General features: G+C 42.7%; 1 protein-coding gene across 11 annotated transcripts in view; it reads right to left on the minus strand.

The window, feature by feature from the left end:
- Window positions 1-13,224: 13,224 nt before the first annotated feature.
- Window positions 13,225-26,100, minus strand: part of LOC128703278 (transmembrane ascorbate-dependent reductase CYB561) — a 234,613-nt gene continuing 221,737 nt past the window's right edge. For all 11 annotated transcript variants that reach the window (XM_070103346.1, XM_070103341.1, XM_070103336.1 and 8 more), the window contains 2 exons: window positions 23,434-23,588; window positions 13,225-16,217 (listed from right to left, as the gene is read on the minus strand). In XM_070103346.1, the coding sequence (XP_069959447.1) occupies window positions 16,052-16,217; window positions 23,434-23,588 (321 nt within the window). In that variant the 3' untranslated portion in view covers window positions 13,225-16,051. The remainder of the gene's footprint in view (window positions 16,218-23,433; window positions 23,589-26,100) is intronic.

The raw sequence follows: 26,100 nt of genomic DNA on the forward strand, positions 1-26,100 counted from the left end.
GATACCCTAGCAATGTGGCTCGTTTAACTTTTGACAGCCGAGAACTCCCATCCTCAGTTTATATAGCAGGACATCGGTTACAAGTTCGAAAGGTGATCCCTACACCACAACAGTGTAGAAATTGCTGGCAATTTGGCCATCCAGCGAAATATTGCAGATCTATCGCCGAATGCCCAGTCTGTGGTGCCGATGACCATTCTAATACGTCTTGCAATCGATCTCCCTCTTGCCTTAACTGTCATGAGGCTCACCCTTCGTACTCTCGCCGTTGTCAGGTCTATTTAAACGAGCGGGAAATCCGTTACCTCAAAGAGACAGAAGGTCTCCCTTATGCCATGGCAGTTTCTCATCTCCGCCTCCAAGGGAGACTCCCACGTGTTTCTTATTCCCGTGTTTCAAAACGTCCCCCCACTTCTGGTATCCCATCTTCTACACCCACCTCTGTGGTTACCTCTCCCATAATCACTCCTGTATCTAATCCTTTTGCTGTCCTCGGCTCAGACGTCCCTACTTCAACGCCTCAGTCTAATCTCGCTTCTTCGAGTTCTCTCTTACAAGCCTCAGTATCGACGAGACCTCGTACGACACCTCTTCCCAATCGTCCCTCTACTTCTCAAAAGTCAAAAAAAGGTCCGGTAACACCTCCTACCCATCTTCCACCTCCTCATTTTACCCTCCCTGTCTCTGTCCCTAGTTCTTCCCCTCTCACTGGCTCAGTTACAAGTGCAGAGGTTCACCCTCCTCCTCGTAATGTACCTTCCTTCCCTGTTCCCTCCCAAGTTTCTTCCTCTTCTGCCACCTCCCAGGTTCCTGTCTCTTCTGTCCCCTGCCACGCTTCTCCAGTTCCCTCCACCCTTTCGCCCCCCCCTACCTTGGTACAGTCCAATACAGTTCCAATCTTTACTCATCCTCCCCCTACCATTCCCAATATTGTCTCCCATACGACATCTCTGAATTCCGAAACACTTGAAGCAATCTCTGAATATATTGCAGAGACCAAACCATCGATGGACACTGATCCACCTTCCGCTCTTTCTCTCTCCTCTGCTCCATCTGCGCAACTCCTTTCTTCACAGCGCACCGTTCCTTCGCTGCTTGAACATTTTCCACTGCCTCCGCATGTGGACTTTTCTAACCCTTCTAGTCCGTAGGAACCCTTACCTGCGGATTTCAAGTATCTTTATCATTGCCAATCATGGCCTTTTTACAGTGGAATATACGTGGCCTCAGGGGTAATCGGGGTGAGCTTCAGATGTTACTCTCCCAGTTTGCCCCTGTTGGTGTTTGCTTACAGGAACCAAAATTACACTCTGCTGTTATTTCTCACATCTCAGGCTATAATTTATTGTATTCTTCAGATCCTTTTCCTGATGGGACCTTTAATGAAAGTGCCCTTCTTCTCCGCACTGATATTCCGTACCATCAGCTATTTGTTCATACTTCGCTGCATTACACAGCAGCCCGTATCCACTTACATAGGTGGTATACGCTCTGTTCTTTATATCTCTCTCCTTCTCGGGCATTATCTATTCCGGATTTTGCCTTCCTTGTTTCGTCATTACCGCCACCGATTCTGTTACTTGGTGATTTTAATGCCCACCATTTCCTCTGGGGAGGGTCTCACTGTGATTCCCGTGGAATTCAGTTAGAGGCTTTTCTTGCCACCCACCCCCTCCATGTTTTAAATACAGGTACTCACACCCATTTTGATCCTCGGACTCATACTCTCTCTTGCATCGATCTCTCAGTTTGCTCTTCCTCCGCCGCATTAGACTTTACTTGGTCTGTTCTCCCGGACTTACATGACAGTGATCATTTCCCAATCATTCTTACTTCCCCTTCATATTCGCCACCTCTTCGCACCCCACGCTGGCAATTTAATCGGGCAAATTGGAACCTTTACTCACACCTGACTGTTTTTAAAGAGGTTCCTTCTTCGTCCTCCATCGATGAGCTTTTACACCTCTTCTCGTCCTCCATTTTCACCGCAGCTTCTCATTCTATACCCCAAACTTCGGGCAGGCATTCTCAGAAATGCGTGCCTTGGTGGTCTCCTGCTTGTGCTCGTGCAGTACGTTTGAAACGCGCTGCATGGGGCAGGTACCGGTACAATAGAACCACAGAGCGACTCCTTGATTTTAAACAGAAGCGTGCGATCGCTCGCCGTGTCATCCATGACGCTAAACGCACTTGCTGGCGAGATTATGTCTCCACCATCACCTCTGCTTCCTCTATGAGTGCAGTCTGGAAAAAAGTACGAAAACTGAGTGGTAAATATTCTCCTGACCCGGCTCCTGTTCTGCGGGTTGCCGGTGTTGATATAGCAAACCCACTAGATGTTGCCAATGAAATTGGCAATCATCTGGTCCGTATTTCTCAGGGACTCCATCTATGCCCCTCATTTCTTTCCTCAAAGTCTGCCAGAGAGTTAGCACCCTTGGACTTTTCTTCTCTCAGAGAAGAACAGTATAATGTGCCTTTTACACTTCAAGAACTGGAGGCAACACTCTCAGCTTGTCGATCATCGGCAGCTGGGCCCGACGACATTCATATTCGTATGCTACAACATTTACATCAGTCAGCCCTTGCAGTCCTATTATGCCTTTACAATCTTATTTGGTCACAAGGAGTTCTTCCACAGCTGTGGAAATCCGCCATTGTTCTCCCTTTCCGCAAACCAGGCACTACGGGACATGAAACCTCCCACTATCGTCCCATTGCTCTTACCAGTGCAGTTTGCAAAGTAATGGAACGTCTAGTAAATAGACGTTTAGTGTGGTATTTAGAGACACACAACAGTCTCTCCACTCGTCAATATGGCTTTCGTAAGGGACGTTCTACCATAGACCCCTTACTGCGCTTGGATACGTATGTTCGTAATGCCTTTGCGAATAACCACTCAGTTATTGCCATATTTTTTGACCTTGAGAAGGCATATGACACAACTTGGAGGTATAATATTTTAGCCCAAGCCCACTCCTTAGGCCTTCGAGGCAATCTACCATCCTTCCTTAAGAACTTTTTAACTGACAGGCATTTCCGTGTTCGGGTTAATAATGTGCTCTCCCCGGACTTTATCCAAGCTGAAGGTGTCCCCCAGGGATGTGTTCTGAGCACAACACTTTTTCTCCTTGCTATTAATGATTTGGCCTCTAGTCTTCCATCAAATATTTGGTCATCACTCTATGTTGATGACTTCGGTATTGCCTGTGCAGGCGCTGACTGTCACCTCCTTACAGTTTCTCTCCAACATGCAGTCGACCGTGTTTCCAATTGGGCCACCACACATGGGTTTAAATTTTCCAGCACTAAAACCCACCAAATCACTTTCACTAGACGCTCTGTCATCTCCGATCATCCTTTGTACCTCTATGGCTCCCGTATCCCTGAACGTGATACAGTCAAGTTTCTGGGCCTCCTCTTTGATCGTAGGTTATCCTGGAAACCTCACATTACCTCTCTGAAGGCAACTTGTCACAGCCGGCTGAACCTTCTTAAAACCCTTGCTCATCTTTCGTGGGGAGCTGATCGTCGAACCCTCCTTCACCTACATTCCACCCTTATTTTATCGAAACTTGATTATGGTGACCAGATCTATTCAGCGGCATCTCCTGCTACTCTCTCTAGCCTTAACCCCATTCATCACCAAGGATTACGTTTATGCCTTGGTGCTTTTCGCTCTTCCCCTGTCGAAAGCCTCTATGCAGAAGCAAACGTTCCATCCTTATCCGATCGCCGTGATGCCCATTGCCTGCGCTACTATGTACGCTCTCATGATCTCCGCAATCCTTCCATTTATAGAATGGTCACTGATATTAGTAGACATTCTTTATTTGTTCGCTGCCCTTGCTTACTCCGTCCCTACTCTCTTCGCCTTCATTCGCTCGTCTTCTCTTCAACTACCACCTTTCTATGTACATGTAGCATCTCACTTTTCCCTACCCCCCTGGGAAGTTCCAGCTGTTCGAGTCTGTTCTTTCTCCCTCCCTTGCTCGAAAGCCCAACTGTCTACGGTCGCTTCCCGCTCTCTTTTTCTTGACCACTTTCACTCTCATTCTCATGCCATTGCTGTGTACACAGATGGCTCTAAGTCTTCTGACGGCGTAGGATTCGCAGCAGTGTTTCCGGACAGCGTCGTACAAGGGCATTTACTATCTTCAGCTAGTATTTTTACTGCTGAATTATATGCCATCCTTACAGCACTTATCCGTATTGCATCTATGCCTGTGTCATCATTTGTGGTTGTCTCAGACTCCCTTAGTGCTTTACAGGCTATACAAAAATTTGATACACCTCACCCCTTAGTCCTCCGTATCCAACTTTGGCTACGCCGCATCTTTACTAAGCATAAAGATATTGTTTTTTGTTGGGTCCCTGGTCATGTTGACGTACAGGGCAATGAACAGGCAGACACTGCTGCGCGGTCAGCAGTACATGACCTACCAGTTTCTTATAGAGGTATTCCATGTACGGACTATTTTGCTGTAATATCTTCCCACCTTCACACCCGTTGGCAACAACGTTGGTCTACTATGCTCGGCAACAAACTTCAGTCTATTAAACCGAGTATAGGTTACTGGCCGTCTTCTTATCACCAGTGTCGAGGTTGGGAGACTACTCTCTCCCGTCTTCGCATTGGCCATACTCGTCTTACTCATGGATATCTCATGGAGAGGCGTCTTGCTCCTCTCTGTGAGAATTGCCAAGCTCCATTATCAGTCAGCCACATTCTGTTGGACTGCCCACTTTATCAACGAGCACGCAGAATTTACCTCCGTCGTCGTCTTCGCCCCGCTGCTCTCTCTTTACCTTCCCTTCTCGCTGATGGACCCACCTTTCATCCGGACTCTCTCATTGACTTTTTGACAACGACTGACTGACTTCACAAATTCTGATACTTTCAGCCCTTTCTACTTGAATCTCTTGCTACCCTCTACCCCCGTACTATCCCCTGCCCCGCTGTTTTCTGTAACCTGCTGATCATCCCCCCTCCCTTCTGCCATCCAATTCCCTTGCTTCCTTCCCTACCCTGCAGCGCTGTATAGCCCTTGTGGCTTAGCGCTTCTTTTTGATTATAATAATAATGTAGATGAATGGTTCAGAGAACCGACATGTTGATAAATTAGACACATGTGCAACTCTTGGGTATCTTTATTGAGGAAACGTTGAGGGACTGATTACCTCATTCTCCTCCTGTTCTTCAAGTTTCTCCTATGTATGGACTGATGAAGCCACTGTGTGGCGAAACGTTTCCTCAATAAAGATACCCAAGAGTTGCACATGTGTCTAATTTATCAAACTACAACATATTCACCTCTCCTTCAGAGCACAGGCATTGCATGTACCACCTCCAGGACTAAAGTTCAGCTCACACATGCTTGCTGGAAGTTTAAGCCCCTCCCTCCAACCTTTTCAGGGATGACCCCTACCCCGCCTTCCTTCCCCAACAGATTTATACGCTCTCCAAGTTATTCTTTGTTCCATTCTCTCTAAATGACCACCTCTTCAAGGGGGGCTCCTTGGCGTGGTGAAGAGGCTCTTGGTCTGAGGAATTAGACTTGTCGGTCTACTTCCTCAGACCGAACCTAATTACCCCCCAATCCCCCGTTGCCTATCCCATCCTCCCCTTTTTCCTTTCCTCCTCCTCCTCCCCACCCCTCCCTTTTGCCCTTCCTTTTTGGCCTTTTTTTTTTTTTTTTTTTTTTTCCACAGGCACGCTAGTTCCTAGGTAGGGGAAAGGGTACCGGGGTCCATCCCATTCTGTTGAGGTTCTTGGCGGTGGCGTAGTTTGCCGTGGAATCTGGATTGCCTGGGGATGTCCTGATCCCTCTCCGGTATCCCGGAGGGTGGCTTTGGGTGTGTCTCGGGCGACGGGTGTATCTCTGGAAGCCACCTTTCGGATTCCGGGGGTGGTGGCCAAAGGACGTATGCTTTGTGGCGGATTTCCGGCCGCCCTCTCTTTTGTCCACCGAGGTAGCTCGGCAGATGTGAGGTTGCTATCCCGGATTGCCGGTTTACTGGCATAATGGGTAGGGTATGGCACGGGTTCCATGCTGCATCTGCGCTACTTGCGGTGCTGAGGTCCTCTTGGGCACGGAGGGAGATTTCTGGCCCTTTCATTCCTCCTAGGAACTATTCCTGCCCGGTCCCCCCTTTTTTCATTCTTTTTTTATTTTTATTTTATTTTCTTCTTTCTTTTTTTTTCTTAAAAACAAAAAGAAAGAAGTAACCCAACCATGGCAGCCCTAGTCCATGAACCTGCTACCCCCGGGCCCCTTCTTGATACCGCACCCCGTTCTGACCCCGCCTCGTCTTTGGACCACTCTTCGGACACTCCTCATGCCTCTGTACCTCTTGCCGGTGCTGTTTCCTCACCCGCTTCAGGTACTGAGGCCTCGACTGACTCCTTCGATTTATCTGACCTTCACTCTCCTCTGACTATGCTTCCGGCCTCTCCCTCTATGGTGCGGCAATTTTCGAATCGCCGCCCCGTTCCATGTCGGACCAACTCTGGTCCCACGCTTAAACGACAACAACAATTACCTGCTGATGATACTTCTCCACCTTCTCGTTCTCAGAAAAGATCGACACGTCCCTCACTACCTTTCCACGCTCAGTTTCAGACTGCACAGTGGACTAAATTCTTCACTTTATGACCGACTTCCTCTACTGCCTATTTTTCTGACCACAGTATTGGCAAGGCACTCCTACGCCATGTTGGTAAAGATATTTCTTTTCATGCTCTTAAGAGCGGTACGCACATCGTCACCGTACAGAATGCTACCCAGGCTCATGAGCTTTCTTGTCTTTCCCATATCGATACTGTTCCTGTAACTATTGAAAAGCATCATTCCCTCAATTCTTGTAGTGGTACCATCATTCTGCCCCATACCATAGTTCAACAAAATTTCCAGACATGTGGCACTGACATTCTTGAACAGCTGGAACTCCAAGATCTCCCAATCCTCAAGGTAGACACTTACGTTCTTCCTGCCCGCGGGCGGAGACGATACCCTAGCAATGTGGCTCGTTTAACTTTTGACAGCCGTGGACTCCCATCCTCAGTTTATGTAGCAGGACATCGGTTACAAGTTCGAAAGGTGATCCCTACACCGCAACAGTGTAGAAATTGCTGGCGATTTGGCCATCCAGCGAAATATTGCAGATCTATCGCCGAATGCCCAGTCTGTGGTGCCGATGACCATTCTAATACGTCTTGCAATCGACCTCCCTCTTGCCTTAATTGTCATGAGGCTCACCCTTCGTACTCTCGCCGTTGTCAAGTCTACTTAAACGAGCGGGAAATCCGTTACCTCAAAGAGGCAGAAGGTCTCCCTTATGCCATGGCAGTTTCTCATCTCCGCCTCCAAGGGAGACTACCTCGTGTTTCTTATTCCCGTGTTTCAAAACGTCCCCCCACTTCTGGTATCCCATCTTCTGCACCCACCTCTGTGGTTACCTCTCCCATAGTCACTCCTGTAGCTAATTCTTTTGCTGTCCTCGGCTCAGACCTCCCTACTTCAACGTCTCAGTCTCATCTTGCTTCTTCGTGTTCTCTCTCACAAGCCTCAATAGCGACGAGATCTCGTATGACACCTCCTCCCAATTCTCCCTCTACTTCTCAAAAGTCAAAAAAAGGTCCGTTAACACCTCCTACCCATCTTCCACCTCCTCATTTTCCCTTCCCTGTCTCTGTATCTGGTTCTCCCCCTCTCACTGGCTCTGTTACAAGTGTAGAGGTTCACCCTCCTCGTACTGTACCTTCCTCCCCTGTTCCCTCCCAAGTTTCTTCCTCTTCGGCCACCTCCCAGGTTTCTGCCTCTTCTGTCCTCTTCCACGCTTCTCCAGTTCCCTCCACCCTTCCGTCCCCCCCTACCTTGGTACAGTCCATTACAGTTCCAATCTTTACTCATCCTCCCCCTACCATTTCCAATATTGTCTCCCATACGACATCTCTGAATTCTGAAACACTTGAAGCAATCTCTGAATATATTGCAGAGACCAAACCATCAATGGACACTGATCCACCTTCCGCTCTTTCTCTCTCCTCTACTCCGTCTGCGCAACTCCTTTCTTCACAGCACACCGTTCCTTCGCTGCTTGAACGTTTTCCACTGCCTCCGCATGTGGACTTTTCTAACCCCTCTAGTCCGTAGGAATCCTTACCTGCGGATTTCAGGTATCTTTATCATTGCCAATCATGGCCTATTTACAGTGGAATATACGCGGCCTCGGGTAATCGGGGTGAGCTTCAGATGTTACTCTCCCAGTTTTCCCTTGTTGGTGTTTGCTTACAGGAACCAAAATTACACTCTGCTGTTCTCTCTCCCATCTCATGCTATAATTTATTGTATTCTTCAGATCCTTTTCCTGATGGGACCTTTAATGAAAGTGCCCTTCTTCTACGCACTGATATTCCGTACCATCAGCTATTTGTTCGTACTTCGCTGCATTACACAGCAGCCAGTATCCACTTGCATAGGTGGTATACGCTCTGTTCTTTATATCTCTCTCCTTCTCGGGCATTATCTATTCCGGATATTGCCTTTCTTGTTTCGCCATTACCACCACCGATTCTGTTACTTGGTGATTTTAATGCCCACCATTTCCTCTGGGGGGGGTCTCACTGTGATTCCCGTGGAATTCAGTTAGAGGCTTTTCTTGCCACCCACCCCCTCCATGTTTTAAATACAGGTACTCACACCCATTTTGATCCTCGGACTCACACTCTCTCTTGCATCGACCTCTCAGTCTGCTCTTCCTCCGCCGCATTAGACTTCACTTGGTCTGTTCTTCCGGACTTACATGACAGCGATCATTTCCCAATCATTCTTACTTCCCCTTCATATTCACCACCTCTTCGCATCCCACGCTGGCAATTTGATCAGGCAAATTGGAACCTTTACTCACACCTAACTGTTTTTAGAGAGGTTCCTTCTTCGTCCTCCATCGATGAGCTTTTACACCTCTTCTCGTCCTCCGCTTTAACCGCAGCTTCTCATTCTATACACCAAACTTCGGGCAGGCATTCTCAGAAATGCGTGCCTTGGTGGTCTCCTGCTTGTGCTCGTGCAGTACGTTTGAAACGCGCTGCATGGGGCAGGTACCGGTACAATAGAACCACAGAGAGACTTCTTGAATTTAAGCAGAAGCGTGCGATCGCTCACCGTGTCATCCGTGACGCTAAACGCACTTGCTGGCGAGATTATGTATCCACCATCACCTCTGCTTCCTCTGAGTGCAGTCTGGAAAAAAGTACGAAAACTGAGTGGTAAATGTTCTCCTGACCCGGCTCCTGTTCTGCGGGTTGCCGGTGTTGATATAGCAAACCCACTAGATGTTGCCAATGAAATTGGCAATCATCTGGTCCGTATTTCTCAGGGACTCCATCTATGCCCCTCATTTCTTTCCTCAGTCTGCCAGAGAGTTAGCACCCTTGGACTTTTCTTCTCTCAGAGAAGAACAGTATAATGTGCCTTTTACACTTCAAGAACTGGAGGCAACACACTCAGCTTGCCGATCATCGGCAGCTGGGCCCGACGACATTCATATTCTTATGCTACAACATTTACATCAGTCAGCCCTTGCAGTCCTATTACGCCTTTACAATCTTATTTGGTCACAAGGAGTTCTTCCACAGCTGTGGAAATCCGTCATTGTTCTCCCTTTCTGCAAACCAGGCATTACGGGACATGAAACCTCCCACTATCGTCCCATTGCTCTTACCAGTGCAGTTTGCAAAGTGATGGAACGCCTAGTAAATAGATGTTTAGTGTGGTATTTAGAGAGACACAACAGTCTCTCCACTCGTCAATATGGCTTTCGTAAGAGACGTTCTACCATAGACCCCTTACTACGCTTGGATACGTATGTTCGTAATGCCTTTGCGAATAACCACTCGGTTATTGCCATATTTTTTGACCTTGAGAAGGCATATGACACAACTTGGAGGTATAATATTTTAGCCCAAGCCCACTCCTTAGGCCTTCGAGGCAATCTACCATCCTTCCTTAAGAACTTTTTAACTGACAGGCATTTCCGTGTTCGGGTTAATAATGTGCTCTCCCCGGACTTTATCCAAGCTGAAGGTGTCCCCCAGGGATGTGTTCTGAGCACAACACTTTTCTCCTTGCTATTAATGATTTGGCCTCTAGTCTTCCATCAAATATTTGGTCATCACTCTATGTCGATGACTTCGCTATTGCCTGTGCAGGCGCTGACTGTCACCTTATTACAGTTTCTCTCCAGCATGCAGTCGACCGTGTTTCCAATTGGGCCACCACACATGGGTTTAAATTTTCCAGCACTAAAACCCACCAAATTACTTTTACTAGACGCTCTGTCATCTCCGATCATCCTTTGTACCTCTATGGCTCCCGTATCCCTGAACGTGATACAGTCAAGTTTCTGGGCCTCCTCTTTGATCGTAGGTTATCCTGGAAACCTCACATTACCTCTCCGAAGGCAACTTGCCACAGCCGGCTGAACCTCCTTAAAACCCTTGCTCATCTTTCATGGGGAGCTGATCGTCGAACCCTCCTTCGCCTACATTCCACCCTTATCTTATCGAAACTTGATTATGGTGACCAGATCTATTCAGCGGCATCTCCTGCTACTCTCTCTAGCCTTAACCCCATTCATCACCAAGAATTACGTTTATGCCTTGGTGCTTTCCGCTCTTCCCCTGTCGAGAGCCTCTATGCAGAAGCAAATGTTCCATCCTTATCTGATCGCCGTGATGCCCATTGCCTTCGCTACTATGTACACTCTCATGATCTCTGTAATCCTTCCATTTATAGAATGGTCACTGATATTAGTAGACATTCTTTATTTGTTCGCCGCCCCTGTTTACTCCGTCCCTTCTCTCTTCGCCTTCATTTGCTCTTGTCTTCTCTTCAACTACCACCTTTCTATGTACATGTAGCATCTCACTTTTCCCTACCCCCCTGGGAAGTTCCAGCTGTTCGAGTCTGTTCTTTCTCTCTCCCTTGCTCGAAAGCCCAACTGTCTACAGTCGCTTCCCGCTCTCATTTTCTTGACCACTTTCACTCTCATGCCATTGCTGTGTACACAGATGGCTCTAAGTCTTCTGACGGCGTAGGATTCGCAGCAGTGTTTCCAGACAGCGTCGTACAAGGGCATTTACTATCTTCGGCTAGTATTTTTACTGCTGAATTGTATGCCATCCTTACAGCACTTATCCGTATTGCATCTATGCCTGTGTCATCATTTGTGGTTGTCTCAGACTCCCTTAGTGCTTTACAGGCTATACAGAAATTTGATACACCTCACCCCTTAGTCCTCCGTATCCAACTTTGGCTACGCCGCATCTTTACCAAGCATAAAGATATTGTTTTTTGTTGGGTCCCTGGTCATGTTGACGTACAGGGCAATGAACAGGCAGACACTGCTGCGCGGTCAGCAGTACATGACCTGCCAGTTTCATGTAGAGGTATTCCATTTACGGACTATTTTGCTGCAATATCTTCCCAACTTCATACCCGTTGGCAACAACGTTGGTCTACTATGCTCGGCAACAAACTTCAATCTATTAAACCGAGTATAGGTTACTGGCCGTCTTCTTATCACCAGTGTCGAGGTTGGGAGACTACTCTCTCCTGTCTTCGCATTGGCCATACTCGTCTTACTCATGGATATCTCATGGAGAGGCGCGCTGCTCCTCTCTGTGAGAATTGCCAAGTTCCATTATCAGTCAGCCACATTCTGTTGGAATGTCCACTTTATCAACGAGCACGCAGAATTTACCTCCGTCGTCGTCTTCGCTCTGCTGCTCTCTCTTTACCTTCCCTTCTTGCTGATGGACCCACCTTTCATCCAGACTCTCTCATTGACTTTTTGACAACAACTGACTTACTTCACAAATTCTGATACCTTCAGCCCTTTTTACTTCAATCTCTTGCTACCCCCTGCCCCACTGTTTTCTGTAACCTACTGATCATCCCTCCTCCCTTCTGCCATCCAATACCCTCGCTTCCTTCCCTACCCTGCAGCGCTGTATAGCCCTTGTGGCTTAGCGCTTCTTTTTTGATTATTATTATAATCTAAATGACCAAACCACCTCAACAGCCCTTTTGACTGATACTTTTAGTAACTCCACACCTAATTTCCACTACAAATTCTCTGCATAATATTTACACCAGACATTGCCCTTAAACACATCTCCAGCTGCTGCCTTGCTGCAGCATTTACAACCCAAGCTTTACACCTGTAGGTGTGTGCTGGTACTGCTATACTTTTGCCTCCATGGATGACATTCTTTGTCTCCAGATACCTCAACGCACCACTCGCTTGTTTTCCTTCGTGAATTCCGTGGTTTACCTCATCCTTCATAAACCCATCCACTGGCAAGTCAACTCCCAAATACCTGAAAACATTCACTTCCATACTCCCTCCAATGTGACATCCAATTTTTATCTAAATTGTTTGATACCCTCATTATGTACTCTTATCTATATTCACTTTAAACTTTCTACCTTTACACACCCTCCCAAATTCATCCATTAACCTTGCAACTTTTCCTTAGAATCCCTCAGAAGCGCACTATCATCAGCAAAAAGTAATTGTGTAAACTCCCATTTTGTTTGATTCCCCACAATTTAATCCCACCCCTCTGCCCAACATTCTAGCATTTATAACCCCATCTATTAAATATGTTAAACAATGGTGACATTACACATCCCTAAGACCTACTTTTACTGGGAAGTAATCTCCCTCTCTCCTACACACCCTAACCAGAGCCTCACTATACTCTTAAAAACTCTACAGCATTTAGTAACTTGCTACCTATTCCATACACATGCCACATTGCTCCCCTATCAATCATATGCCTTTTCTAAATCCATAACTGCAGTGAAAACTTTCCTACCTTTAAATACTGTTCACATATATACTTCGATATAAACACCTGATCTACCCATTCTAAAGCCTCTTTGCTCATCTGCAATCCAGCTGTCTTACCTCTTGATTCCTTCAATAATACCCCTGCCATACACTGTACCTGGTATACTTGGTAAACTTATTCCCCTATAATTTTTACAATCTCTTTTGGCTCCCTTTACCTTTATATAAAGGAACTATACACTGCCAATCCCTAGGTACCTTCCCCTCTTAAACAAAAATACCAACCACTCCAACACTATCTCCCCTTACTGAGGAGAGTTCTACAGTGTCTTCTGTTGAGGTTAAGCAGTTTGAGAGACAATGTCAATGATAGATATGTAATATACTCTTTATTAAACATTTATTAAATATTAATGCAACCCAATCTGGGAACTTTCAATCACTTGAGTAATCAATAGCTCAGTATACATGGATGATAATTTCTGTAGTCATGATTTGCCTCTGAATGATACAGCAACATTTTAATACATAAATCATGCTTTGTTTTATGTTGCCATTAGGCCAAAGGTAAAATACAAATCTGGCAAATAGCCAGAAACTAAAAAGGATTGGTAGTATTATGTAAATATATATATTTTCATGAAATCTTAACTTGTATGGATGAAAGGACATCTTTAATGGCTACATTTCAGTCCTGGGACCTTGTTCCCTCTAAATGATACAAGAGAATGACAGAACACAGTATATATAGTAGAGAAAGCATCTCACTGGAGAGGTGTCATGTTAGCTAATTGCCAAGTTGCATGGCAGCTGGGAATCAGCATGGAATAGTATATGCAAGGGTATTGCCAGCTCTGTTTCATGGTGTTGGAAGCAGCACTTAAGGGGGGCTTCAATACAAAAACATTATCAGTGTTGAATACTCTTTAAGAATTTTGTTTCAGTGAATGAGATCTGTGCAAGACCAGTATTTTTTATATTACAGTTGCATGCATTTGTGTGTTCTTTTCACACATGTCCATTAACACAAATGCATGAAACCAGAACAAAAATGCTTGCATCTTGGACAGGCCTATAGAGGGATGTCCCATATACTAAGCACTAAACCCACAAGGGTCTGGGATGTCTCATGCACTGGAACAAAGTGAAACTGATCTACCTAGACACCTACATTGATAGATGCCACTGTACTTAAACATCCTTAACCCTTAAACTGTCCAACCAGATCTACATTCACATGCGTAGTGCTCCAAAAGTAGATCTACGTTTTTTTACATATTTTCAAATATAAAAAAAAAATTAAGATCAAAGTTTTTATTACACGTTTTCAAAAGTAAAAAAAAAAAAAACAAAAGATTACGTTTTCTTACATTCAAATGTTGAAAAAACGTAGATCTACATTTGGACAGTTTAAAGGGTTAATGGCTACTTCCAACACCACAGAACAAAGACCTGGTAAATACATCATCTTGCCTACTCTTATACATAATGTATTTCACACTGATACTCTGCTGGCATGCAATAAACCAATTAATGACCTGATACCTTCACTAGTGGCATGCTTTATCTACTATATATATATAGTGCTTTCTCTTTTCATCTAGAGTGACTAAGGTGCAAAAGACCCAAAAATATATGCATGCATTTTTCTCCAAAATGTTATAACTTGATTTGTATAATTAGTGCCTCTCGCAAATTTCAGTCAAGATGCAAGCTTTCTTTCTTTCCCCATTTTTTCTAAAATACTGTATCCTGTGAACAAGAGATTAATCCTCTGGTGAATTTTTGTGTAATGCCATATGCATACTACTACAGCCCTTGAAAATGGAATAAACTATATAATTCACTAAAATAATATATTGTGCACAATGTTATCCTTTTCATATAAGAAAATATTCCTCTCTTAGCCATTATGAAAGACATGTATACCTTGAAAAAATACCCAGATACCTGTTGAAATGTGTACCAAGTATTTTTTATTAAGAGAACTGATGACAACATGCACTGAACACGATGTAATCACCATAAAGATTATGTTCATTTTTAGTTTCATGCAAGATATTGTAGAAGCAAGCAAATAATTGAATATACTCTGACAGTTTTGTAATATGTATTACACTAAACCCTACTCATTTACACACTTATCACAACGGTTACAATTGGTTGCGCTGCTTAAGGGCTGATTCCACTTAGCGATGGCTTCATTGTGCATTCATTAAAATGTTTTATAACAAAACAATATGTATCTAATGATAAATCACTATACTCAACTTATTGCACATTTAACAACCATAATTTTCAAAAAACCATTCACATAAATTTTTTGCTTTAGTATACTGTATTAGAATGCAAATACAAGTTTTACATTAAACACTTTGAAGACATTTTCAGGTTATAACCCATTTTGAAACTTTAAAATAAATTTTACATGTAGTATGGACATTTCACAATACATCTGAAAAGAGCAAATTTAAAACTAGATTTTGCAGTTTATCCTGGATTAGCATTTAGTTGTGACTGATTCAGAATGGCAGTTATTTTTCCATTTCCAATATGTAGACTAGTGAATTGTTAAAGCTATGGAATTATGACATTTTACCAGTAATGTTATCCTTTTACTTGTGAAGAATGTAAGCACTTCAATATTTCAACTGTCTCATGTCCCACCTATGCATAGTGCCACCTGCAAAACACACTGGTGGTAATGAAACTAAACATACAACCTATGGACTAGTAAATGAAAACAATGTGATCTTTTATCATAAAATATAAAAGCAAGTTTGAATCCTCACTGTCAAATTCCACACCAATCTAATAAAAATCTATACATTCCTTCAGAAGAATATACATGTGCATCATTCAAATACTATGTTTATTAAAATATACATATAGGCAAATACATTCATATTGTCATGCAAATTGTCACAAACCATCAATGCTATTAAGGAATTATAATTGGAATATTGTGTGTTTGAAGTACTGTACAGTAGAGTACCAGAATACTGTGCAATCCTGTACCATTTGTATCACTTTTCCTCTATACAGACAAAAATATAATTTTAATGAGTTATATTTGAATGCTGATAATTGTCGTGTTACCACAATTACTATACAGTACTGAAAGTTTACAGAATATATCTTGCACAACTCTCCCACTAATAAACAATGTAAGTTTTGTTACAAAACATGACTACTCCAGAACGGTATCAGTGAGCAAGACCTCATCTTCTGTTGTCTGACGGCGAAACTTTGTATGTGATACCAGGTATACCACCAGCCCACCGAAGAGAATGAGGGCCAGGCCTATCACATTAACTAAGATACCTTCTGTAGGAAGTGCAGAATACTTGGGCTTTCTGAAAATAGTTAAGTATGATTTAATTACTTTTCAATTTATGAGATTAAATAATATACAGGAAAGGAAGATTTGAAAGAATTTAAATGTTAAGCTAATGTAGGAAGAAAAGTCTTTGGACTGCATCACATAATTTGAAAAATAGTGTCCCCTCAAGGGAGGTTCTTTGATGCTGGAGAGGGGATCTTGATGCAAAGAACTGGACCTGTCAACCCTTTCCTTGGCTCAAACTTGAAAGCTTTCTATTCCCCCAGGCACTACATATTATTATCAACCAGGCACTATATAACCTTTACAGGTTGAGCACTTCCCCATGAATATAAAGCTAAATTACATCTGAAGGCCTCTTGATCAACTCTGTCATTCCCTAGAAGTTTTATGGCCTTAATGGATTTAAGACTTTACCTTTCCCAGAATTACGCTAATAGAGTTTAACACATATTCTTCCTCCATAAGCCGTGTATATCATAAAAGGCGACTAAAATGCTGGGAGCAAGGGGCTAATAACCCCTTCTGTATACAGTAGACTGTTATATTACACGGATTTATTTGCCAAGTTTTGGTTACTGCACTATTGAAAAATTGCGGCACAATTTTATACAATGCTGTAAAATTATCTTTACACGGTTCCATTTGCAGGAGCGGAAAAAAATTTCCCCAGCTCAAGCTGCCACCACCATCCCAGCCTTCATGAATACGTGTTCAGTTTCATTCTGTCTTAGGAGCTACCTGTGTTTGTGAATTGAATTTTTATCTTTTAATTACCATATATAATATCTGCCAAGTAATCATGGCACCCAGAAGGCATACCAGTGTTGCTGAAAGTGGCAAGAAAAAGTATAAGCATTTAGGTATTTTAGACTAAGAGATAGCCTGTGGCCATAATGAAGCATCACTTTGTGCAATTAAAAAGAATGAGGTAAATACAGTGGACCCCCGGTTAACGATATTTTTTCACTCCAGAAGTATGTTCAGGTGCCAGTACTGACCGAATTTGTTCCCATAAGAAATATTGTGAAGTAGATTAGTCCATTTCAGACCCCCAAACATACACGTACAAACGCACTTACATAAATACACTTACATAATTGGTCGCATTCGGAGGTAATCGTTATGCGGGGGTCCACTGTATATGAGTTTGTGATGATGAATAACTGACTGACTTAAAGTTAGACTTTTTCACTGAAGAGGACCATGAAACGGTGTCTAGAGCAGCTGCCTTACCATCAGTTTTATAATGTACTGGGGAGTAAAATAGAACAGAAATCCATTACAGAATTTATGCACACTTCAGTACCAGAACCTCTACCATCCACCTCAGCCCAGTAGGGCCACAGCATAACTCCACAATAATCCACAAGCACCTACATTTAAGGTAAGCCATACTATTATTTCTGTTGCATTTGTAGTCTTTAACAGTAAAAAACAACATAATACATCATGACAATGAAGCACAATTATATATTCACTTAAAAAGTTGTTTGGCTTTTCTGGGGCTCCCAGGAACATAACCCTAATTTTCCCATAAGTTCTTCAGTTTAGCTAACACGGATTTACCTAACACGGTGTTTTCAGGAACATAACTATTGTGTAATACAACAGTCTACAGTATATTACTAAATTTAAAGGGAGAAACTAGCATTTTTCTTTTTGAGCCACCCTGCCTCAGTGGGATACGGCCAGTGTGTTGAAACCAGTAGTAGTTTAATACATAAACAAGCACTTCGTTGCCTGGTGGCAAAAGCTCTTGCTTCACATGGTGAGGGACCTGGTTCAATTCCCAGTGAGGGTTGAAACACTGGGCGTGTTTCCTTACACCGGTTGTCTGTGTTACTCCATTAGTAAAATGAGTACCTGGATGTTCGTCAACCAGTGTGGGTCACATCCCAGGACAAAACTGATCTAATTTGCCCAATATGATCTGCATAACAAGTGGCTTTCTATATAGTAATACGTCACTGATGTCAGCTAGGCCTGTATACCCTGTACATGTACTTGTAGAAATAAAGATATTAAGTTTTCACTTGCACAAAAATTGGCAAGGGGAGTTCTTTAGAAAATGTATCTTTCTCCAGGCATTTCACTGACTTTAAAAAGTTTTACCCAAGACCACCATGATAAGATGATTAACTATGCTTGTGTGTGTCACAATTAGATTTCTTTCAATACTCCTGTAAACCACATCCATACAATACCTTAACTAATAAATAATGTATATTCTTCTTCTTTCAACGTGCCAGCCATATCCCAAGGAGGTGGGGGTGGCCCCAAAGGAAAAACGAAAGTTTCTCCTTTACTAAATTTAAATGTATACAGGAGAAGGGGTTACTAGCCCCCTTGCTCCCAAATAATGTATATATTACATGGTACTTAACAAGTAAAAGTTTTTTTTTTTTTTCTCAACAAGTCGGCAGTCTCCCACCGAGGCAGGGTGACCCAAAAAAGAAAGAAAATCCCCAAAAAGAAAATGCTTTCATCATCATTCAACACTTTCACCACACTCACACATAATCACTGTTTTTGCAGAGGTGCTCAGAATACAACAGTTTAGAAGCATACACATAAACATACACAACATATCCCTCCAAACTGCCAATATCCCAAACTCCTCCTTTAAAGTGCAGGCATTGTACTTCCCATTTCCAGGACTCAAGTCCGACTATATGAAAATAACCGGTTTCCCTGAATCCCTTCACTAAATATTACCCTGCTCACACTCCAACAGATCGTCAGGTCCCAAGTACCATTCGTCTCCATTCACTCCTATCTAACATGCTCACGCACGCTTGCTGGAAGTCCAAGCCCCTTGCCCACAAAACCTCCTTTACCCCCTCTCTCCAACCCTTTCGAGGACGACCCCTACCTCGCCTTCCTTCCCCTATAGATTTATATGCTTTCCATGTCATTCTACTTTGATCCATTCTCTCTAAATGACCAAACCACCTCAACAACCCCTCTTCTGCCCTCTGACTAATACTTTTATTAACTCCACACCTTTTCCTAATTTCCACACTCCGAATTTTCTGCATAATATTTACACCACACATTGCCCTTAGACAGGACATCTCCACTGCCTCCAACCGTCTCCTCGCTGCTGCATTTACCACCCAAGCTTCACACTCATATAAGAGTGTTGGTACTACTATACTTTCATACATTCCCTTCTTTGCCTCCATAGATAACGTTTTTTTGACTCCACATGCACCACTCACCTTTTTTCCCCTCATCAATTCTATGATTAACCTCATCCTTCATAAATCCATCCGCCGACACGTCAACTCCCAAGTATCTGAAAACATTCACTTCTTCCATACTCCTCCTCCCCAATTTGATATCCAATTTTTCTTTATCTAAATCATTTGATACCCTCATCACCTTACTCTTTTCTATGTTCACTTTCAACTTTCTGCCTTTACACACATTCCCAAACTCATCCACTAACCTTTGCAATTTTTCTTTAGAATCTCCCATAAGCACAGTATCATCAGCAAAAAGTAACTGTGTTAATTCCCATTTTGAATTTGATTCCCCATAATTTAATCCCACCCCTCTCCCGAACACCCTAGCATTTACTTCTTTTACAACCCCATCTATAAATATATTAAACAACCATGGTGACATTACACATCCCTGTCTAAGACCTACTTTTACCGGGAAGTAGTCTCCCTCTCTTCTACACACCCTAACCTGAGCCTCACTATCCTCATAAAAACTCTTTACAGCATTTAGTAACTTACCACCTATTCCATATACTTGCAACATCTGCCACAATGCTTCCCTATCCACTCTGTCATATGCATTTTCTAAATCCATAAATGCAATAAAAACTTCCCTACCTTTATCTAAATACTGTTCACATATATGCTTCAATGTAAACACTTGATCTACACATCCCCTACCCACTCTGAAACCTCCTTGCTCATCTGCAATCCTACATTCTGTCTTACCTCTAATTCTTTCAATAATAACCCTACCGTACACTTTTCCTGGTATACTCAATAAACTTATTCCTCTATAATTCTCTTTTGTCCCCTTTCCCTTTATATAAAGGGACTATACATGCTCCACCAATCCCTAGGTACCTTCCCCTCTTTCATACATTTATTAAACAAAAGTACCAACCACTCCAACACTATATCCCCCCCCCCCCTGCTTTTAACATTTCTGTCATGATCCCATCAGTTCCAGCTGCTTTACCCCCTTTCATTCTACGTAATGCCTTGCATACCTCCCCCACACTTACATTCTGCTCTTCTTCACTCCTAAAAGATGGTATACCTCCCTAACCAGTGCATGAAATTACTGCCTCCCTTTCTTCCTCAACATTTAAAAGTTCCTCAAAATATTCTCGCCATCTACCTAATACCTCCCTCTCCCCATCTACTAACTCCCCTACTCTGTTTTTAACTGACAAATCCATACTTTCCCTAGGCTTTCTTAACTTGTTTAACTCACTCCAAAATTTTTTCTTATTTTCATTAAAATTTCTTGACAGTGCCTCTCCCACTCTATCATCTGCTCTCCTTTTGCACTCTCTCACCACTCTCTTCACCTTTCTTTTACTCTCCATATACTCTGCTTTCCTTTTAACACTTCTGCTTTGTAAAAACCTCTCATAAGCTACCTTTTTCTCTTTTATCACACCCTTTACTTCATCATTCCACCAATCACTCCTCTTTCCACCTGCCCCCACCCTCCTATAACCACAAACTTCTGCCCCACATTCTAATACTGCATTTTTAAAACTATTCCAACCCTCTTCAACCCCCCCACTTCTCATCTTTGCACTAGCCCACCTTTCTACCAACGGTTGCTTATATCTCCCCCGAACTTCCTCCTCCCTTAGTTTATACACTTTCACCTCCCTCTTACTTGTTGTTGCCACCTTCCTCTTTTCCCATCTACCTCTTACTCTAACTGTAGCTACAACTAAATAATGATCCGATATATCAGCTGCCCCTCTATAAACATGTACATCCTGGAGCCTACCCATCAACCTTTTATCCACCAATACATAATCTAACAAACTACTTTCATTACGTGCTACATCATACCTTGTATATTTATCCTCTTTTTCATAAAATATGTATTATTTATTACCAAATCTCTTTCTACACATAGCTCAATTAAAGGCTCCCCATTTACATTTACCCCTGGCATCCCAAATTTACCTACTACTCCCTCCATAACATTTTTACCCACTTTAGCATTGAAATCCCCAACCACCATTACTCTCACACTTGATTCAAAGCTCCCCCACGCATTCACTCAACATTTCCCAAAATCTCTCTCTCTCCTCTACGCTTCTTTCTTCTCCAGGTGCATACACGCTTACTATAACCCACTTTTCACATCCAATCTTTATTTTACTCCACATAATCCTTGAATTAATACATTTATAGTCCCTCTTTTCCTACCATAGCTTATCCTTCAACATTATTGCTACTCCTTCTTTAGCTCTAACTATTTGAAACCCCTGACTTAATCCCATTTATTCCTCTCCATTGAAACTCTCCCACCCCCTTCAGCTTCATTTCACTTAAAGCCAGGACATCCAGCTTCTCATTTATAACATCCACAATCATCTTTCTTATCATTTGCACAACATCCACGCACATTCAGACTTCCCACTTTGACAATTTTCTTCTTCTTCCGTAAAAGGTACAAACGCATATATACGTTCAGTACCCCAGTGCCCCAAATATTTTGAAAAAAAAAAAAAAAAATTTATTGAAAAAAAAATAGCACATTTTTCTAAGTGTTATAGGATAAAAAAAAAAAAATTAGTCAGCATTTACCGAGATATGAGGCCGCAAAGTTGGCACTTGGGGATCACCTGACGGCAACATGGAGCGCTGCCGCTTATTTTTATATAATTTTCATGTTCTGATAATTACAGTTTCATAAATCTTTTTTCTGACACTAGTATTCGACACTGAAATTGTACTCACATTAATCAAATCAAAGTTTATTCTCTATAAGGATTACAATGCGGGGTTTACAGATTTTGGTTATTGTGTGGTTTACATGTAATAAAATACTAATTACAGAGGGGGCCACTTTGTCACAAACACATTGACAGGTGGACATTTACACCTGCCTTAGTCATTTACTATTGTCTTGGAATATATACAAAGTATTTATATGTCCCAGCAATGTTTTGGATATGTGGAAGTATATGAAGAGGAAGAGGGGGAAGAGAAGGAGAAGAATAAGGAGGAGGAGAAGTAATAATAATAAAATAATAAGTTCTCTTGAAGCATGAAAAACAAAGTCCACCCCTGACAGTGACATGATAAGTGGAGATAACATCTGATAAGAGCTGATGTTTGATGAGCTTAAACGAGGGTGGGGGAGGGTGCAGCTGATGAGAAAAGATTAGATGACCATCCCCCTAGCTTTGTTTTTGCTGGTACACAAACATTTCTGTCTGTATTTGTCTGTCTGTCAAGCTCCTTGTCTATCTGTCTAGCTCTGTCTCAGAGAGCCACAAGACTGCATCATCACCTTTACTCACATCTTCAAGTGGAGTATAGCACTCTGTCTGGATTTTTTGGGTTATCCTAGGTAATTTACACTATGTATACTTGTATTTGTGTGTACCTGTAAGACACAGATACACAGACAAAGAGAGAGAGAGAGAGAGAGAGAGAGACAGAGATAGACAGATACAGACAAACGGAAATAGAGCCAAGCCGCCGGTCAGCCACACAGCTGGCCAGCCAGCCAATCAGTCAGGCAGCCAGCCAGCCAGAATTGTTTCTCTTGACTTAGGGCATAGGTTATAAGACATTCTGAAAGGGTGTTGTACAAATATTGCACATGGGTTATTATCGAGGTTTTTTGATATTTCCTCGACCACTTGTGGCCACATCCACCTCGAAGCCACTAAACTCAGGGTCAAAATCACTTTCCTCTTAAAATGAAAGTGTTAATACTACATGACATCAGTGAATCCCAGGTGTTTGCTGCACTGTTTGCTATACCTGGCACTCATTTGAACTGGTGCTCCCACAAGGTACTAAGTGGTCCCAGATTTTTTTAATACCGCACACACTGAGTGTTAGGACCCATTCTATGCTGACAAGGCATCTCAGGCCAATCGTGCCAAATTTGAAGGCAGGAAAAATAAAACGTACATAAGTTTGGGGCACTAGCGGTAAAAACATACATATACGTTTGGACCGTTTACAGGTTAAAATATGCATTATACTTACATAGAAAAAATGGCTTTTTCAGTAAGACCTAAAAGGCAGGATGCCACAGCTCCAACAAAAATGAATAGGCCAAAGAACTGATGGATAGGCAGGTACGCAGCTCTTACAGATGGGCGTAAACCAGGGAAGAGGAATGTCAGTAATCCTACCAGCCACTGAAAACAAAAATTAATACTTTTTTTTATGCAAGACAAAATGACAAGATAATAAATACATAGAAAATAATCTGGTTACATTCATCATACCTTTGCTATTCTCTGAATAATTTTTTTCAGTTGTCTTCCTCTGTCCTTTATTTCCATAGTTTTATGATATTTTCTGGTATTTCAACAAACATGATTAAGAAAATGGATTAAGTTGAGAAAAACGAACCTGAAGTACTGTATACCAAATCTGCATTTTAATTAAAACCTGATACCTTGAGCAATGCTACTACTCAGCAATAATTTAAGAATATAAGGTACAGTATATAAAATTCAACCAAATTTTTTTTTAACTCAATGGCCCTCTCCCACTGAGATAGGGATCCCAAAAAAACTTTCACCATCATTCACACTATTACTGTCTACAGGTGCCCAGATACAACAGTTTAGATGTCACTAAACAGCAAATATCCTAAACCCCTCCTTTAAAGTGTAGTGTGCTGGGAAAAGGCCATTCAATAAAACCCTAGTTGAGCTATACTATTAATCAATCTTGCTAAGAGGAGGGAAGGGGCAGGCCATGATGTTTAAGGGCTCTTGATCCAAGAAATTAAAGATACACTGCACCTATGGGTTTGAATGACTCCCCTTTTCCTTGGATCAAACCTGATTAGCTCATTGATAAGTTGTCATATGACCCCTCTAAAAGATTATTACTTACTCGTGAATATAAATATTTAGTTATGCAGTTGGCTGTCAGTTAACACAAGAGTTACATTCATGAAAAATGTATATTTAATCTTGCACCTCTCCCAAACACTTATTTATGTACATGGGGTTGTAAAAGATGTAAAACAACCATTGTGACACCACACATCCTTGTCCAAGGCCTAGTTTTACTGGAAAATAATCTCCCCCTCTCTCCTACACCCTAACATGAGCCTCATAAAAGCTTTTAACTGCTTTCATTAACTAACCATCTTTTTCTATACACTTGCAATATCTGCCAAATTGCTCCTCTATCCACTATCAAATGCTTTTTATAAATCCTTAAATGCAATGACTAACTTGTGCTACTAGGTCAGTTGCCATGCTCCTTCCTTATTGAATGTGACCTGACCTGACTACCTTAAGGTATTCGCTCAAGCCAGTGGAGGAATTGAACCTGCCTCACATGGGCCAGTAGGCCTGCTGCATTATTATTATAATCAAAAAGAAGCGCTAAGCCACAAGGGCTATACAGCGCTGCAGGGTAGGGAAGGAAGCAAGGGAATTGGATGGTAGAAGGGAGGGGGGATGATCAGCAGGTTACAGAAAACAGCGGGGCAGGGGATAGTACGGGGGTAGAAGGTAGCAAGAGATTGAAGTAGAAAGGGCTGAAGGTATCAGAATTTGTGAAGTCAGTCAGTCGTTGTCAAAAAGTCAATGAGAGAGTCCGGATGAAAGGTGGGTCCATCAGCGAGAAGGGAAGGTAAAGAGAGAGCAGCGGAGCGAAAACGACGACAGAGGTAAATTCTGCGTGCTCGTTGATAAAGTGGGCAGTCCAACAGAATGCGGCTGACTGATAATGGAGCTTGGCAATTCTCACAGAGAGGAGCAAGACGCCTCTCCATGAGATATCCATGAGTAAGACGAGTATGGCCAATGCGAAGATGGGAGAGAGTAGTCTCCCAACCTCGACACTGGTGATAAGAAGACGGCCAGTAACCTATACTCGGTTTAATAGACTGAAGTTTGTTGCCGAGCATAGTAGACCAACGTTGTTGCCAACGGGTGTGAAGGTGGGAAGATATTGCAGCAAAATAGTCCGTAAATGGAATACCTCTATAAGAAACTGGTAGGTCATGTACTGCTGACCGCGCAGCAGTGTCTGCCTGTTCATTGCCTGTTCATTACGTCAACATGACCAGGGACCCAACAAAAAACAATATCTTTATGCTTGGTAAAGATGCGGCGTAGCCAAAGTTGGATACGGAGGACTAAGGGGTGAGGTGTATCAAATTTTTGTATAGCCTGTAAAGCACTAAGGGAGTCTGAGACAACCACAAATGATGACACAGGCATAGATGCAATACGGATAAGTGCTGTAAGGATGGCATATAATTCAGCAGTAAAAATACTAGCCAAAGATAGTAAATGCCCTTGTACGACGCTGTCCGGAAACACTGCTGCGAATCCTACGCCGTCAGAAGACTTAGAGCCATCTGTGTACACAGCAATGGCATGAGAATGAGAGTGAAAGTGGTCAAGAAAAAGAGAGCGGGAAGCGACCGTAGACAGTTGGGCTTTCGAGCAAGGGAGGGAGAAAGAACAGACTCGAACAGCTGGAACTTCCCAGGGGGGTAGGGAAAAGTGAGATGCTACATGTACATAGAAAGGTGGTAGTTGAAGAGAAGACAAGAGCGAATGAAGGCGAAGAGAGAAGGGACGGAGTAAACAGGGCCGGCGAACAAATAAAGAATGTCTACTAATATCAGTGACCATTCTATAAATGGAAGGATTGCGGAGATCATGAGAGCGTACA

This window comes from Cherax quadricarinatus, chromosome 85 (assembly GCF_038502225.1).
Source record: "Cherax quadricarinatus isolate ZL_2023a chromosome 85, ASM3850222v1, whole genome shotgun sequence".
NCBI classification, from domain to species: domain Eukaryota; kingdom Metazoa; phylum Arthropoda; class Malacostraca; order Decapoda; family Parastacidae; genus Cherax; species Cherax quadricarinatus.